The sequence below is a fragment of the Coloeus monedula genome (assembly GCF_965178545.1).
Source record: "Coloeus monedula genome assembly, chromosome: Z".
Classification (NCBI taxonomy): Eukaryota; Metazoa; Chordata; class Aves; order Passeriformes; family Corvidae; genus Coloeus; species Coloeus monedula.
In genome coordinates this window covers 11,587,429-11,605,085 of record NC_138822.1, presented here as the reverse complement: position 1 = coordinate 11,605,085, position 17,657 = coordinate 11,587,429, and the positions used below count along the sequence as shown (strand labels likewise).

The following is a 17,657-nucleotide window of genomic DNA, read 5'->3' as shown; positions in this document are numbered from 1 at the left end:
TTTGCCTACCAAGATACTGACAGCAGGGATGTTCTGTAAAATAAAATGTTTTATTTTCCATGACCTATGGACCTGTTTCCTTATTCAGACTTCGTAAATTCATTTTCACAGCAGTGATGAAGAGAAGAAGCCACAGAAAATTCTAGTCAGAAGGTAAGAATTTTGAAAGATTATGAATTACCGAAAAAGTGAGTTTTAACTGAAGAAACTTAAACAACATTTACTGCAGAGGTTACTCCATTCCTGCTATAATGCTTTCTTGGCTTTGATCTTTAAACCAATGACTCATGAAAATGATATCTTCAAATTTACAGGCCACCAGTAAGTGGGTCTTTAAAAAAATGTTGTACAACAATAAAGCAGGAACCACAAGCAATTCTTAACCATTTGAAACTGTCAACTAATTAATTACGATACTGAAACAAAGGCCTATTAAAAAAACCTTGCTCTTAAAAAGAAGAGAGGAGAAAAAGCGAGAAGGAAAAAAAGGGGGGGTAGGCAGTTCTAGTGAGCAAGCCAAACAGCATATTGGGGAGAGAGTTTCAAGAAAATGTATTATGTTTGCTCAAATTAACAGAAGCATTTCTCCCCCACCCCATTCAGAAGGAAAACAAAATAGGGCAGCTCATCTTGCCACAGACTGGTGGCAAGATGGAAGCAGCTCCAGTTGTCAGGTTCCTGTCAGCACATAAGTGCACCAACACTTCCCTTCTCCCACCCTTTTGTTCCTACTTAATATGTACGGTTTGTTCAGCAGTCTTTGCTGTTAAACAACTCATTTTTTCCCTGCCTCCTCTGCTTTAGGAGGCGGCAAAAATAGCAAGACTTGGGCACAAAATATAAAGCTCATTTCCTGTACCTTAGTGCCTCATTCTTTCACCTCCTTGTCCATAGGATTTAGCTACCAAATAGTTCTTAATCTGTAAACAAATGATTTGCTCTACAATTAAGCCATTCACTTTTTTTTTTTTTTTTTTTTTTTTACCCTCTCTTTCTTTGGCTGCTGTCCAATGTGGAGGCTCATAGGTTCTTCTATTATTTACTGCTGGTTAAAAGGCAATAAGCTCATTTAGAGTTTATAAAACTATAAGCTATCAACAAAAGCATTTAATACTTCTCTGAAGTACTGTGGTTTTTGCCTGAAAAATTAATAATGTGTGATTGCATGTTCATATATGTGTACACATACATGTGGATATGGTGGAGGAGGTTTTTCATGTACTGGCCTGGTTATTCACTCTGCATGTCTTTAAGCCAGTTATTCTAAGCTACAAATACATGCATTTCACTTGAATTTTAATTGTCTGTGTACTTTTTATCAACAACTGACAATCACAGGAACTGTGATTCACCATGGCTACAAAGCTGAACCTCAAGTACTTTGATATTGTATGAGAAAAAAAAATGCCATGCTGCTGCAGCATTTCACAATGTTTGCAAATACTGTTTCTTTATAGAATGACATTGTGAATCACAGGAGTCTACTAGAGTAAGTGAAACCTTCAGAGAAATAAATAACGTTAGCTTTTTCATCTCTGCAGTTAAAAGTCACTCATGACTCAAGAGAAAATAAAATAACATTGAGATAGTTTTGCTTTATCTCTATTTTTAAGTTTTTTTCTTTCTGGAAAATAAGTTCTCAGGGATTAAAACCAGAACACAGCATGCGTATATTTGCTTTCACGGACATGTTTCTACATATAACGCAGGAATAGCAGGCTACCACCTCAATGCAGGACAGTAAAGACAATTAAATTTTTTTTTTTAAAAAACATGTCTGTATGTTTTTAATACTTAATACTTTAAATAAGTAAAGTATTGTAAATGGAAAGATAAATTTACAGGTGTAAATATCATTTAGAAATGACAGGTACTTAGCTATTTCAATTTCAGCAATATACTTCCAATGAAATTCTGCAAGCCTATTTAAAGTCTATTACGACTGCTGACATCAATCTGCCAGGCTTTAGAGTGCTAATCTCCACTAAAGATTTTCACCTACAGGTTCAGCTACTGGTATATTTGAATTAAATACTCTGTGTTTCTCTATATAGGCAACTACAGACGTAAGGCATTAGAGGTGGATGGGCAATAGAGCAGAATTGTCATGGAGCCTCTCATGCTAGTTTTGCCTGAATAAGGAATGAACTTCAGACTCCCATTAGATTCCAGTCCTCTCCTTGGTGTTTTAATCCTGATTTCCACACTCTCCACAGAAAATCTGACTTCTTCCCCACTGAATACAACATATTCCTACTGCAGCTACTCAAAGGAAAATGAACATTACAGGAAAACCCTGGAAACTTAATTTAGAGATGGTATTTTAAATGTACACCCATGCACTCATCTATATGGATGCATAGACAAGCTCAGATCCTTACAAAAGGACGCACAAAAAGATTTTAATTAGCTGTACCTATTAAGACTCACCAGAGATCAAATGAGTCTCTTTCCCTCCCCCTCAGCCAAATGACAACTTCTGAAGTTGCAGATAATACGTGGCAGTCAGACAGGTGTCAAGTATGTATGTTCGTCCTGAAAAACTACTTAAAGGTTCCAAAAAAGATTGTGCTGGCTCTGCAGAAAAGAAATGCCTCTTATCCTAAACTGACACAGCAATCCCATCCATATTTAAACGCTAATTATGTGTATTGCAAACTTGTTTAATTTATCACAATACAATGTACCCTCAATAATTACCAACCAGTTGAAAACGGTTTGTGAAAATTAAGCATTTTAAACCTTTAAGGAATATTTCAGTTTGAGAAAAATTATAAATCTTGGACGCAGTTTGAATGTAGTTGGCAACTTTTCCACCTAGAGTAAATCTGAAGGCTCAAAAATAAATATTCAAGAGCATTAATTTGTTTCTAGATGTGTTCGTGCAAGTAAAACAGCAGCCATAATGTGGAAATTTGAGTCACATTTTGCAACTAATTGGAAGCAGATTAGAATTCTGCCTCAGGGGAACATTGTCAAACTAGAAGCTGGAGCAAATGAAGAAAGAGGTGAAAGCATCGTGAAGAGCTGACAGATTTACAGTGCTCAAGGCAATAAACGGGTACTAGATGAAAATGAATGTGCTTCACTGTACTGCATGTAGTTTTCAGTCATATCTCAGCAATAAGAGCATACAGCCATGAAACAATTATTTTCAGAGAGATGGCGAAGGAAAGAGCAAGAATGAACAAAACACTATTCAGGTGGCATGCAAAAAAACCTGTAAATCATACAGTGGCTCAAGCTGTTACAAGAATAATCAAATTGGTCACAGTGGGTCCTGTTTTGCAACCTGGACTCATCTCAAGTAAGGGCTTACAGAGACATAACACAAGGAACTACTTACTTGAATTGAGAAAGGATGATAAGCCCTTGCTCAGTGTGGGTAAGAGTCAAAGCATTAAGCTCTTAGGGAAAAAAAAAAAAAACCACACAGATTTTACATTTTTAAAGCTAAGAAAAACACAGAACCCTGCAGACAGATAAATCAGAGGCAGAAGGGGAAAAGCCTTTTTAAGGGGTGATTAGGAAAGGTTAGAGGAGATCATAAAATGAAAATAAAGTGCAGAGGCTAATGTACCAATGCTGTAATGGAAACAGCTGCTAGCTTTCTCCTTCAGTGCTTGGCATCCATTGCAGCGTCACAGGAAAGACTGTTAAAAGATCTGGACATGAAATGTAAATAAAACTATTAGCCAAAACTCAGTTGCTGTATTTATAAAACAGTAGCAGCTCTTTTTTCTTGTGTATGTATGTCCATGTATGTGTATACATATATATACACACACCTCCAGCATATATGTGAATATCTATACTGATATACATACACACACATATGTGTACACAACCATTTCCTTAAACAGCAACTAGTAATACTATTACATAATATTGCACCTTACTATTAGATGAAGTGGGCAAGAACATCAATTTTTGTTTTCAGTAAAACTGGGTGTGGAACAACCACCTTCATTGTTCTCAAAATGCAGCAGTATTTTTCCTTCAAATTTCAGAACTCTGGTGCAATACAACATATAGTGCCTAACCTTAAACCCAGGGTAAAATTTAACCATCAAAACTTAATGTCAAATACGTTCATTATACCCATAAATATTCCTGGAATATTAGATCCTTGTAGTCAGTGCAAGCTAACTAAACAAATCCCTCAATATTTACTAAATCAGATTTAAAACTCCTACCAGCAAAACAAAGTTCAGTGAAGTAATGTGGTCCATTTCTAATTGTATTTGCTTCTAACTATTACCTTTTGTTGAAGAGATACAGATCTAGTTTCATTTCCCTCCTTCAAAAAGAAAGAATTGGCAAGAACATGAAACCCTGAAACATGCAAATACAGCCATTACTTCACTGCTACAAGCCTATAATAAAGCACAGATTTGATAGTACTATCCATGTAGTGTGGTGAACCACACTCAAATAAACAGTTCTTCATGAAGAACGAAAACCCAAAGACCAAAACCCTTCCAATTCAAACATTATTGTTGCTTTTAACATAAGCCATCCACAGAAATCAGCCAAGGAGGTGACAGGAAATCCAAAAATAATTTGGTCTGGCCCTGCGCGCTATGAGAAAGGAGATTACAGTTTGCTTTTCACTCTTCTTACTGGGTGAGGGAAGCGGTGAAAATTATAAAAGCTGTTCTTACGTAACAAGCAACTATGGTACCCACAGACCTCTTTCTACCGCAGTTGAGTACAGCATCACTGAAATTCATCAGTAAAGGTGGCATTTGAATAGCATGAACTTGTGTTGCAGGGGGAATGGGCTTAACAAAACCCCTGAATTAATTCAATGGATAATGCAAATGACTAAATGTGTGCAAAATCAAACTGTCTAGTGAACACAGTTAAAGAGGCCAGATGTGCCTCAAAATTTCCTGGGAAACAGAGCCTAAACTTGGCACTTTCTTTTATCAGAATGAAGAAAGCAAGCTCTCAGAGTTTACGAAAGTGTGACCAATTGAAGCTTAGTCTTCTGTTGCTAATTGAAGCATGGAGAAAAAAGCTAGTTTCTGAGGGTAAACTACAAACATACACTTTTTATATTCCACTGCCACATGATAAAAAACAGAATCAAGCTGACTGGTAGAAATTTGACTGGCAACCAAAGACCAACCTATTATTTCAAACTGTTATGGGAAAGCAATAAAATTGCTACCAGGTCTCCTCATGTTACTCTTCAATAAAAAGAAGCCATCGGGGAAATAAGAGGAAAAGAAAACACATCAAAATCTCTAAAGTTTCTTTAAGTAAAAATACACTTCTGTGGTGTTATGCCATCTGCTTCTTGGCTAACATGACAGGACAATTCAACAACTCGAATGCTAGTGTTTTGAAAACACCGAGTAACCACAATCAATAGATTTTAGTTTGCTCTTTTGACTGCAAAAACTGCATTCACATGCCATTATTGGCATATGCTTCAAACATCCTCGTGAGGTCATTTTCCATCCATTATTATTTGGTGGAGTTTCTCCGGAGACAAACACCTCAGCCAAGCTGGGCTTGCGCACAAGAGTGAGATTTAGTCTAGGAAGACTCAGAAGCTGTGAGAAGATAAGGGAACCAAATGTTTGGCATTTTTTTCTGAAGGTGGTTGATGAAGATTTATCATAAAGGACATACAACTGAACATAGCACAATTGCACTTCAAAATTAGTGAAACAAAGAGCTTCACATTTAATTCCCAATAGATATTACAGGCTAGAGAAGTTGATCCTTTCACCTTGAGATTTAGCAGTATTTGTCAACTTACAGTAAAAGTAAGATTATAAATCTGTCACTAAATGCCCCTTTCTTACTTGCAGAGTAGGCTTAAGATTTCAGAAAATCTAATCAACACCATAGTGACCCTAGGGCTGGAAGACCTATATATACAGACATGAATCCTACTTCATTGCATGGAACTTGCCCTATGTGCTCACTTGAATTGTTTAATCAAGTAGTCTTATATTTATATGCGTATATATTATGGAAGCGTACATGTAGATGGGGTGCCAGAGCAAACTACCTATTCCCACAGCTTGATATTTCTCTCAGCTTTTTCAAAAGAGAAAAAAAATATTACAAAGAACTTGCTTGTCAGTCAAGTTGCTCTAAATAGTTTTACAACCTTTCATTCAAATGTAAAGGCTTTGTTCCAATTGCCAAGACCATTTTGTAAGAGTTAAAAGAGAAAGTGCAACAGAGAATGCTTACTGAAATCCTACAGCACAACCAAAAGTCATTGTCTGACCTTCCTCTTTGCCCAAATGGCTACTCATTTCCTTCAGTAAATTGTGGTATTAAATCAAGAATGTAATAATAATTTTAAACAATCATGATTTAAAATCTCCTTTAGGAAAACCCCTCAAGTCCTCCTATAACAACTGGCAATTATCTTTATTAAAATTATCACATTTCAAACATATTTTTAAGCAAATTATAAAATGATAGATTGTGTTATTGTTCACTTTGGTGAAAGGCTGCACTGAAAAAGAGCTGCACTGGGCAGAAACACTGGTACAAAAACAGAAAAAGAAAAAAGTTTATGAAATAGAAAAAATATATACATATAAAATTAACTTTTCTGATTTTTAGAAAGGTATTTACTTTTTGCAATTATGTCATCATCAGAAATTTTCATGGGAGACCGTTTTGCTGTCTTTCACCCAACAGGAAATGTTATGTACAGACCATATTTTTTTTTAAATATCCATATATATATATTCTGTGATTGTTTGTTAAGAAATAAAAATAATTCCTTGATATGTAAACACACTAAAACAAATGCTAGTTTTTAGCAAAAAGTATGGCCAGCCCTTCAGTTGAAGCCACTGCATCCACAGGTGTGAGCCTATCTGAGGACTCAGGGGAAGATGTATTTCTGTTGTAAAAAATGAAGCACAGTTAAGAAGTCAATCTCTCCAGCCATTCAGAGAACATAGCAATATATCACCATGTGAAGTAGAACATCATATAGGTACAATATAAAGCTGGTAAAGTGTTAATCATATGATAAAAATAGTAACCTGGTTGTTGGATCATTTGTACAAAGTATCTTAGCTCAGACCACAGGAGACTCTGAAACATGGTTACATTCAGCAATTTCAACTGTCTACCCTGGAACAAATCTGGAACATGCCACTCAAAATGGGAATTCTACATTTGAGAAATACAGACCATGTGGAAATAACACAAAGCTGCCCAAACTGATGCAGAAGCAATATATTTGCTTTGAAGAAGGTGGGTGACTGAAATCCAAAAGATATATACGCCCTTATCCAAAATGGGAGTAAAGGTGAAAGGGTGAAGAGATAGCTGAAATGTTAATACTTCTGCAATGATACTCCTGACGATGCTTGTAAAACGTGCTCAGTAGCACGTGTATCAATAACAGCATAAGATGTGAAGAAACACAGGTGTTATTTTATTCTCTTAGAAATGCAAATCACATGGATAACACAGGGCACATAAAGGGGAACCTGCATTCAACGTGCAAAGGATGTGTCCAGTTAACAGAAAGCAGACCCCAGGCTCTCCCACTAATGTCAGTACTATGGAGATAACCCATTTCTTATACGGCGGGGAGGGGAGGGGGAAGGTACCAGTTTTAGCACACAAAAAACCCTGCACATTTCAGATTTATGATTTACGTTGTTGTCGATAAAATAGCCTTCCAATTATGAAGGAATGCATTCTGTGTTAATGATCACAACCAGGGGTCCAAGCTTTACTCTTTTGTCAGAACTACAGCAGATCCTCCCCGCAGCTTCACCATTAACATGTCTGTTTCCTGTCAGACCACTCGGAGATAATGTCATTTATCTCAGGGCGGCACAAGACCAGTCATTAGCTTTAGTAAAAGACCTCAAACAAAGGCCGGATGGCGTTTTATCCAGGGCTCATAGGCTACAGCCAAGAATCTCATTGCCTATCAGTTTAGAACAAGTTATCTTTAAAAGAGTGATTTTCTCCCTATCAACAATTCTAGAACACTTCCCTGAACAGCAGTAAAGTCTGCATGGAAAATTTTAGTCAATAGTTTTATCATATGCAATTAAGTGCCTGATAAGAGCTTGCTAAAGTTATCCTTTGAGAGGTTGGGGTGGGATTTTTTAGTTGTTATTGTTGGGGGGGGGGGGGGGGCGGGGGGGGAGCTTTCCCTTCCTTTTACTTCATAAGGAAAGAGTAAATCAGGTTCTACCTCAATAGCAAGACCTTTGAAGAACTGACCCTTATTGTGTTTGCCTGCAGGAGGTGATTCACTATTATAAATTCTTCAATGACTGAGCTTCTGGAAATCTCTTTAAATGAAAGTGGAACTGGTTAACTGTGTGTACGAACATGTGTTTTCACAGTCTCTCCTGTATTATTGCATTTCAGAAAGCTTCTATAAAGTGCCAGGTGAACTTTTTAAAATAATGATAATAATAATTAAAAAAAGAAAGAGAGTCAGAAAAATACGAGCAAATCTCAGCTATTCAATTCCTGGGCTTATGCTGAAAACTAGAAACAGATGGTACTTTCCATGTTACTTGAATCTGGTTATTGAACACCTCTATGGTTACGGGAGATTTTGCTTAGCACTTTTAACATACATTTCATTTATTGGACTATAAAATGCTACTTTGGAAAAACAAGTCTTTATATAGCTATAATTAAAACAATCTTGCAGGAAAGCCCTTTAACATGGAGAACATGGTTAACCTCATGACATCTGGACAATCAATCCTTTCCTTTTTACTGGGTATTTATGAAGTTATTAAAATTGTAAAATTACCAATGCCCAAGGTGAAATATTTTTCCAGTAGTTCCGAGTATGGTTATCAGCTTCCCTACTTTATTTGATAGATGTTCTAGACCAGCCTCCATTGTGCTACACTAACTCTTGCTTTGCACAGGAATTCAATAGCAGATCTGGTCATACATATTGGCAGAGGTCAGTAGGTTCACACGGAAAGCTTTCCTCGGCCAAAGGGCAACACCTCTTCACCCAGCTCGAAAAGCACCGTCACACTACTAGACAGCACTACAGAACTTTAAGAACCTTGAGTTGTGCTTATTGTTAGACACCCATACTTATCAATGTTTTTAACAGCTAAATCCCTTATGTAGCTTTCAAAACAGTTTGCTGTCAAACAACAATAGACTTTGTTCTTTAATTACAGCAAGTGACCTCCCTGCCCTTTTATTTCACAGTGAATAAACTACACACAAGGCCGGCAAGAAAAGTACATGAAGAGCATATCTCCATAACATCATTAATCAAAGCATGTACTTAAATGATTTACATCAATAGGTAAAATTCATCCAGAGAGTCCTGATGGCGTACAAAAACACTCTCAAATCCTAACACTAAAACACAACAAAAGAAGTGAATAAATAATACCAGCCAACATGTTAATTTGCTGAAGACGACTTACAAATGTGAAATGAAGTCTTAATGAGAAGCACTAAGCTAAAAAAAAAGTCAATCCTGAAGTATCACTAGACTGATACATTTAGAACTGTAACTTATCCCTTCTGATTACAACTTTGTATCTTCTGCATTAATTTCATGTAAACATACTGATTTTCACACACCAAATACATTTTTCCCATATCTCAGAGTAACTTATAACTGTCTGAATTCCAAAACCTCCTCACAATGCACACAAAGAAAATTTTGTAGCTATTCTGAACAATTTTCAATGTAACAGCTGTTAAAAATACAAAAAACTTAGCTGAAACAGATGAAGAGTTCATGCTGACAAACAATCACTGACTGTGCTAAAAACAGTATGGATGAGAAACAGAAAATGGAGACAGGTTTTAACACCAAAAATCTTAGGAGTGGTTAGCCTACCTGTCAAAGCTACTTATTCAGACATGTCACTGGTGGCTTAGCCACAAAATGGACTGCACAAATATAGCTCAAACATCTTAGAATTACAGCATACTTTGACTTTATCCACATATTAGGGGAGTGGCGACTTTTACAACATATTTGTGGTTTCTGCATAAAAGAGCCAGCAGAACACAGTCATTGATTTAATTAGGCTTCATAAGATCCAATTTATCATGTTTTACATGACTTTCTGCAGCAAGAAAACATAATAATTAGACTAAAAATAGAATTGAAGCATGCTGTGAAAGCTAAACAGTGACTACAACTCCTGGGAATCTGCTCCAAGCTTTTCACAAATAGTAAACAAATGCAGTATTATATTCCATGCCGCACATAAAAACATGTAGATTTTGAATCAGCAGTCATGAACTCATTTGATTCTAAGAGGAAACTTCCAAATTCATGAGGCATGTCTTGCACAATAGTAAGATAACTGAACATTGGTTTCAACATGCAGGCTGAAAATTATGTATTTAGCTATAGATACAAGGTGCTTTGTGTCAGTATGGCATATATATTCTAGTGTATAAACAGTCAAAGCAATAACGCTTCAGGAATCCGAAACCTTTAAAGAATTCTTTCCAAGGACTGTTAATCATTTGGGGGAAAAAAAAAAACTACAAACCAAACCAAAAACAGAACAACAAACACAAAACACTCGACTGTTACTAATATTGCCATTGGCTGGACTTAAAGTATCAACCATTATCAGCAACAAGCTACATTATTATTATTCGTCTAAAAGGGAACATTCTTGGCAAAGAAAAACGCTAAGGGACATTACTTAAGACAGCAAGCAAGCACACCATTGTGCCAGACAATGGCCAAGGCTGCACGACTCTGATGTGCAAAGCCTGTATTAAAGTCGGTGTGTGCCAACAGCAGCGGCTGTTGCTGGAAATGCAAGCTCCAGACCTCCTCCTGGAGCGACATCTATAACACACAGAGTGTGCCACTGACGCTGAACTCCTCCATACACGTTTGCTCTGAATTTGCATGCCATCCCATTTACATTGCACATAAAATTACTCGTACGTATATGGATTCTTCATACAATTTCCTGTGTGACTAGAGAGTTGAAAGAACACAAAAAAGGGAGAAACCACACCACCCTCTAATCTCTGTTGCCATGGCAGCAGCCTTTGAGATACTGAAATGTTCAGATTGCCAGCTAAACAAAATTGTTGAATGTGAACATTTGGCTGAGAGATTAAAAGGCTAAGGGGGTTGCAAAAGGGCAGTACCTCCCACATTCCAGGCAGCCACTGAATCCAATCAAATGGCTCTGACTCTTTAACCACAGCCATTGTGAAGACCGGATTAGGGCAATTTATCTAGATAGTTAAAACAGATTAGAGAACTGCAATTTGAAGACTATTGGCAACAGAAGTAAATGCCTACTGTACTAAGTTAATAAAGAGACCATGAGATTTTTAGACACCTTCTGCCGCGAACAGCACTTTTCATAAATCAAAGTGCAAACATATATACATGAATTACACAGCAATCTGGTTTTCTCATCTGCATTTAGACAAGGTCATAAGGCTCATTCAAATTCATCCATAGATATGCTATCTTAAAAGCAATAATATGCATACAATATGAAATCTAATTTGTTCCTTGCCTTTAACAGAGTCCCTTGGAATTGTCTTCCAGTACTAACAAATATCTGTTGTCACAAACACACAGATCTAATCCTCCAGTCGATTTAGAATTACAAAAACTTCTTGACTGAAATACAAAAAGCTGGTAACAAGTCATAAAAAGATATAACTCCCCCCTCCATGAGACCTTCAGCCCTCCCAGACACTTGCAGAACATACAGTTAACACCGACCCAAAAGTTGCCCCATCGCTGAACATTCACTGGGGGAAGTTGTAAAAGCAGGAAATTTAAGACCAACATCTGACAATACAGTCACAATCTAACACGCTGAGACTGTTCATTTGAAGGGTGTTGGTTTCCTTTATTTTTCAGGGAGAGCAGGTTGTCTTCGTTTAACAACCTGTAGAATTTTATCATACTTGTAATCCTGGGCCAACACTCACCCTCTGGTCCCCCAGGAGATGCCTTCTGCCCTAGGAACAGAACTCCCACCAACACCAGAACATCCTTGAACCAGCAGTTGACAAGACAACAAGGTCTCACTCCACCCTTCCCGAAGAATAGAGTAGTGGCCATCTATTCATACAGAAAGCATCCTTCATAAGGTAATAGGAATAAAATCACACACGCCCATCTGATTTCTTTCATACATTTCAACCACTCAACAAACAAGTAGTTCAAATCCAAGAGGCAGCGTGGCTCAGAGAGGAAAACTCCCCAAGACAGGAGACAAACTGCTCCCCTCTGTTTCAAAAGCTTTCCCACACACGCTTCTCAGCACAAGGTGCATTTCCCTCCTCCCAGCATCCTCCTCCCAGGAAGACAAGAGGCACTGCCTGCCTGCTGGCTCCTTCCTCCCAGCCGCTACACCAGCTTCTGGGGTCTCTGGGCTACAGTGCCATGGGAGCCCCCCAGCACAATAAGCATCCTGCGTCTCCACGAAGCGCAACGGCAGAGCCTGGGTCTCTGCCGATAGCTCCTGTTTCCTCCCCCAAGCACAATCTCAGCTCCAGGCAGTGGGTCAGAGAAAGGAGAGGGGGTCCTTTAGACTTTGGGAGAGGAATGGCCACAGATGCCTGCTGATGTTGTGGAAGAGAGTCAGCACATACAAGACCTGCTGCACCTGGAGCCTGAGCTATGCACCCCCATATGCAAACACATGCCATCCCACTGGTACCGCTGCTCTCTGCTAAAACTGGGGACAGCTCAGTCAGGGTCTTCTCTACCTTTCTCCTTCTGGGCAAGCGCAATTAAAACAAACAGACAAAACAGAAACATTCTCCAGGTGAAGACAGGGAGAGGAAACCACAAGGAAGAGCAGCACAGTGGAAACGTGGTGTTGTCCGTGTAGGGAAGAGGTCTGTGGGTTGTTTTGGGTTTTTTTTGGGTTTGTTTTTTTTTTTTTTGAAAGGGAAAGAGGAAGAACATACACATGTCACAAATACACAGCAGAGGACAGAGGAGCCAGACATATGGTCATGGGACACTCACAGGACACTTATTATAGACATGGGGAAACACAGAAGAGGTGGAGAGGAGCTTTGTCCTACCTTTTCTGTTTTCAATTTCTTGATTCGCCTGTGGCTCTCCTCCTCCTCCTCTTCCTTCTTTACCAAAATAGAGTTCCCCATTAACCCTGAATCCGGGGTACTTTTGCTCACCTCCCCCACAGCAGAGGAGGTGCAGTGGAAGGGGCTGCTGCTTCCACCACTGCCTCCCTTGGCCCCGAAGCCATAGAGGTGCCCAGAGGGAATTTGGCTATTGCCACCCCCACTGCCATTGGGGTGGCCTTGCTGCAGGTCATGCTGCTTGTCCTTCCTGGATTTTCCTGCATCCTTATCCCGCTTGGAGCCTCTGCTGCCTGGGGCTTTACCTGGTTTCTCCTCTTTGTTTTTCCCACAAGAGGCAATGGTGGTGGTGTTGCTGGTGTTGCTATTATTGCCGTTTGGGTTACTGCTCACGCTTTGACCCAGTGCTGAATTCATGCCAGTTGCCTCTCCAGGGCGCCCTTGGACTTCCTGCCTTTTGCCAGCACTGCTGATCTCAGGAATCCCATACAAGGCAGCAGAAGGCAGAGATTTATTAGTATCCTTAGAAGTTTTACTCCTTTTCACTTTTGATTTGCTAGTCTCTTTGTGAGAGGAATTCCCCTGGGGAGCAGAGGGCTGAACAGAAGCAAATTTTAGGCCATCAGCTAAGGCTGAGGTAGCATTAGCCCCACTGGAAGCCAGACCCCCGCAATCCTTGGAGCTGGTGTTGCTGCTGCTGGTGGTATTAGAATTATTCATCTCAAATTTCTGTCTGTCCTTCTCCAAATCGGCGTCCAAATCGATTATTAAATTCCCAACACCAATTTCCCAATCATCGCCACTGTCATAAGTGTCAACTGCGTTTGGATCCACACCTTTTCCTGCAGTGGAAGTGTTCAATGACATCCTGAAGATGAGATCTCTAGAGTAAAAATCCGATGAACTTTCCTTTGGAGATGTGGGGACATTCGTTTATCTCCGTTGGGCTCTCTCTTAAGTTCAACTCTTGTCTTCCTCCCCTAGGTGTGTCTAGGCTCACAACCTGCAGTCCACGTCCACGTTGTCCTGTGAGGAGGGAAAGTCAAGTATTTGTCTGGGTGTTACCATGATATAACGTCACTCAATAAAGAGGGGGCAAGGTAGGGGGGAGCGAAAACATTCACCATTGCCACGTTCTTAAGTTCGTTAAACCAGAGGCAGTACCTGTGATATTTTTATAATGAGCACCTTTAATCCAATTGTATACCAATATCCACTATCTCTCTTAAAAAGCCATGTCCAGAAAAAAGAAGAAAAAAGAAGAAAAAAGAAGAAAAAAGAAGAAAAAAGAAGAAAAAAGAAGAAAAAAGAAGAAAAAAGAAGAAAAAAGAAGAAAAAAATTATCTACATGATTTAAATCCACAATGCTCAGGAAATACAGTCATAGAAGTGGTGCCTAGCTGTTGGAGCACATGTTGTAATCTAACCCTTTGGACCACCACCTAGGCACGAAAAGGAGAAAAGGAAGGACACGGATTCACTCTTCACTGCATTCCATGGATTTTGTGGCTTTAAACCAAACCCTTGAAGTTTTGTGACTCTCCTATATTATCTTTCACCCCCCTTCCACTTAGTCTCTTGGGGGGGGTGGGGAGAGGAGAGTGCTAAGGGAAGTGGGAAACCTCATTTTCCCTGCCACAATACACCTTCTGTTAAAAACAACAACCTACAAACAGAAATGTTAACTGCAAAATATTAAAGTCCATAGGTTAAAATAAAAAGAAAAAAAAGGTGAGGAAAAATAAAAATTTTCTTTTCTTTAAGAAAATATTCTTAACATAACAGTTTTAAAAGCAGCTCTAATGTATTCCTAGGTCACACAATTGTTAGGTCTGTTAAATATAGTATTACTGACTGTACAGGAAACTGATTAAGACATACACTTTAAGTGATCTGCACCAAGGTGGCCTCAGTGACCGCAAATGAGTGTGTGTTTGACAAAGCTTAGTTAAAACGATTTTTAAAGGGATCTCTCCCTTTTACAGTCGACTGCCGAAATATTTATACATATATATGCATAATTCTTACCTTTAAATCCTTTATCATTTTTAATTAAACCAGCAAATCAAAATGCTGTTCCCACTCGTCTCAGCAACAACTCTGTGCCTCATTTTACTTAAAGAGCAAGTGATCAAGTAGAAAGCAAGTATCATCTCAGCCAGTATAAATCGGTCAGTAACATATCTCCCCTACTTTGGCCCACGGATCAGAAGTCCTTTTTTTTGTTTGTTTGTTTGTTTAGGTTTTTTTCGTCCTTGCTTAAAGAAAAAAAAAAAAAGAAAAAAGGAAAAAAAAAATGCTGTGCCTCACAACTTTACCAGCTGGGAGGTAATATTTCACATTCAGAAGTGAAGCATCAAGGACCAGATTTTTGTTTGTTTGCTTTTCCTGGATAAGCACCGAGAGGTAATAATCATCACAGTAATATTGGAAAAAAAAAAAAAGAAAGAAAAAAAAAAAGAAAAGAAAAAAAAAAAGAAAGAAAAAAGAAATGTTTCCCCAACTTCACACTCCGTCTTCAGCCCCGGACCTGGGAGCCATCCCGATCAGTAAGTAATGATCCCATGAAACAAACCTACAGGCGCCCGGGTGTTACAAGACAGAATGTGCTAACATCGGGATAAATTAGTGAAAGGGAGGAAGGAAAAAAAGAAGAAGAAAGGACTGAAAATCTGGGCTGGATTCCGCCTGTTAGTTGGGAAGTGGCATTTTTTTCGCCCGTCCTGACAGATCTGATTTCTTGAAGTAACTTGAGGGGAAACGGGCGGGGGAGGCGGGGGGAGGGGGAAGAGGGGGGGCGAGGAAGAGGAGGAGGAGCGGGAGGGGGGAATCACTGATCTGATAAACCGGTTATCAAAACATTTTGTGGGAGTGGAAGGACTGCGTGCTCTCAAAAGAACTAAATTTTCCCAAGGGTAAGATTTCGGGGAGGGGGGTGCCTGTCCCCGTCCCTCCGTCCCTCCCTCCCCTCTCTAGTCTTAGATCAGCGCTTTTTAAAAATAGGAAATAAAAAAAAAAAAAAAAATCAGCATAGGCACGTTATCAGTTTCGAATTGCTGTCTCGGGGGGGAAAAAAATAATAACAACGAAAAACCCGTGAGCTTGGGCTAGTCAGTCATGCGGTAAGTAATTCAGTAATTAGAGTCCGAGGAGATAAAGCAGACGACCTTTTTGTCAGGACAGATCTCTCCCACCTTATTGTCTCAGCAAACCTCGCAGTCTACCGTTATCACCCCCTCCCCCTTCCCTCGGCCTCCCTCCCCCCTCCCCAAGTCAGACAGTCTCGGAGCTTTAGCTTAGTATTTTTAATTAGCCGGCGATGGGAAGCTAAAAGCCGTAATGAATTGCCGGTGGCGGGAGGGCGGGGGCGGGGGAAGGCGCGGCGGTCCCGCCGCCCGCGTCACGTGACGCCGCCAGGCACCATTGGCCGCCGCCGACCGGGGCGCGGAGCGCGGCCGGGCCGAGCCCGCCCCAAACACACCCGGCGGGGCGGGCCGCGCCCTGCCCGCGGCCCCGCCGCCTCCACTGGAGCCCCGGGGTGCCCCCCAGGAACACCTCGCCGAACCCCCGCCGCCTCCCCGGGGGGCGCATTTACCTCGGGGCTTTCCCTTTCCCGCACCTCAGGGCCGGGAGAACAGACGGCGGTGGAAGCGGCCAAGGCATCAGCCACCGACGGACGATCCCACTCCCACCCCCCAGCTCCAACCTCGCGTCTCCGGTGTCTCGGTGTGACAGGCGAGGTGCCTCCCGGTCTGTCGGTGCCCCATCGCTCCTGCTAACGAGCGCCGTGCTCTCGGGGCCGGGGGGGGCGGGGAAGCAATGCTGGCTTGGCTGTAATGGTGTCACTTTTATTCCCCCCCTTCCCCCTGCCCTGCGTTAGTTAAAACCCAAAAAAGGCACTACGCTTTAACGCCCCCCAAGTGCACCGTCAGGTATGGTTTGTGTGGCTACAGTGCTTTCATTCCCTCAAATAACTCACCCTGTTTGTGGGATTGTTTTGGGTTTTTTTTTTCCTCCTTTTAAAATCCCCAAGAACCCTAGTTATCTCAACTCCCAAAACTCTTCAACACTCCCGTTTGCAGAGAAAAAAAAAAAAAAAATCCCCTCTAAGTGCTATAGACACACCACGCAACCGTACTTACGGTCTGTATTGGATCGAGTTGACCTTTTCCTTCTAACTGCATTGAGTGTGTTTTTGTTGCAGCCGCTTTTTATTTTAGGAAAAAAAATTCTAATGTCTTCAACAGATTTATTGTGTTTGGAGGAAGACAGCACCAGATATCATGAACCTTCCTTTCTTTCTAGAAACAAAATTAAAACAACCAAAAAAAAAAAAAAAAAAAAAAAAAAAGGAAACCAAAATAAAATAGAAAGAAAAACGGGGCAGAGAAGGAAAACCCGGCATGTGTGTCTGTCCCCTCACGGGCTGACACACAGGCACAGGGGACAGGGGCGCTGCCCCCACGGCAGCGGCCGAGGCGGGGGAGTGGGAGCCTCGCTCCGCGCGGTACCTGAGAGGGACTTTTCTTTGTTCGCGATGCCCTTTCGCTGCCGGCCAATCAGCGCCCAGCTTTTATGAAACCGGGCGCTGCGATTGG

The 17,657-nt window shown here is 40.4% G+C and overlaps 1 protein-coding gene across 2 annotated transcripts in view; it reads right to left on the bottom strand.

Moving 5' to 3' along the window:
- The window catches only part of ZNF608 (zinc finger protein 608), a gene marked incomplete at both ends in the record, with an annotated part of 82,081 nt that extends 64,742 nt beyond the window's left edge, over window positions 1–17,339 (bottom strand). Inside the window, 2 exons of one of the 2 annotated variants that reach the window (XM_082301820.1) lie at window positions 13,042–14,085; window positions 17,202–17,339. In XM_082301820.1, the coding sequence (XP_082157946.1) occupies window positions 13,042–13,926 (885 nt within the window). The remainder of the gene's footprint in view (window positions 1–13,041; window positions 14,086–17,201) is intronic. The other variant, XM_082301821.1, reaches the window with a different exon arrangement.
- Between the last annotated feature and the right edge of the window lie 318 nt (window positions 17,340–17,657).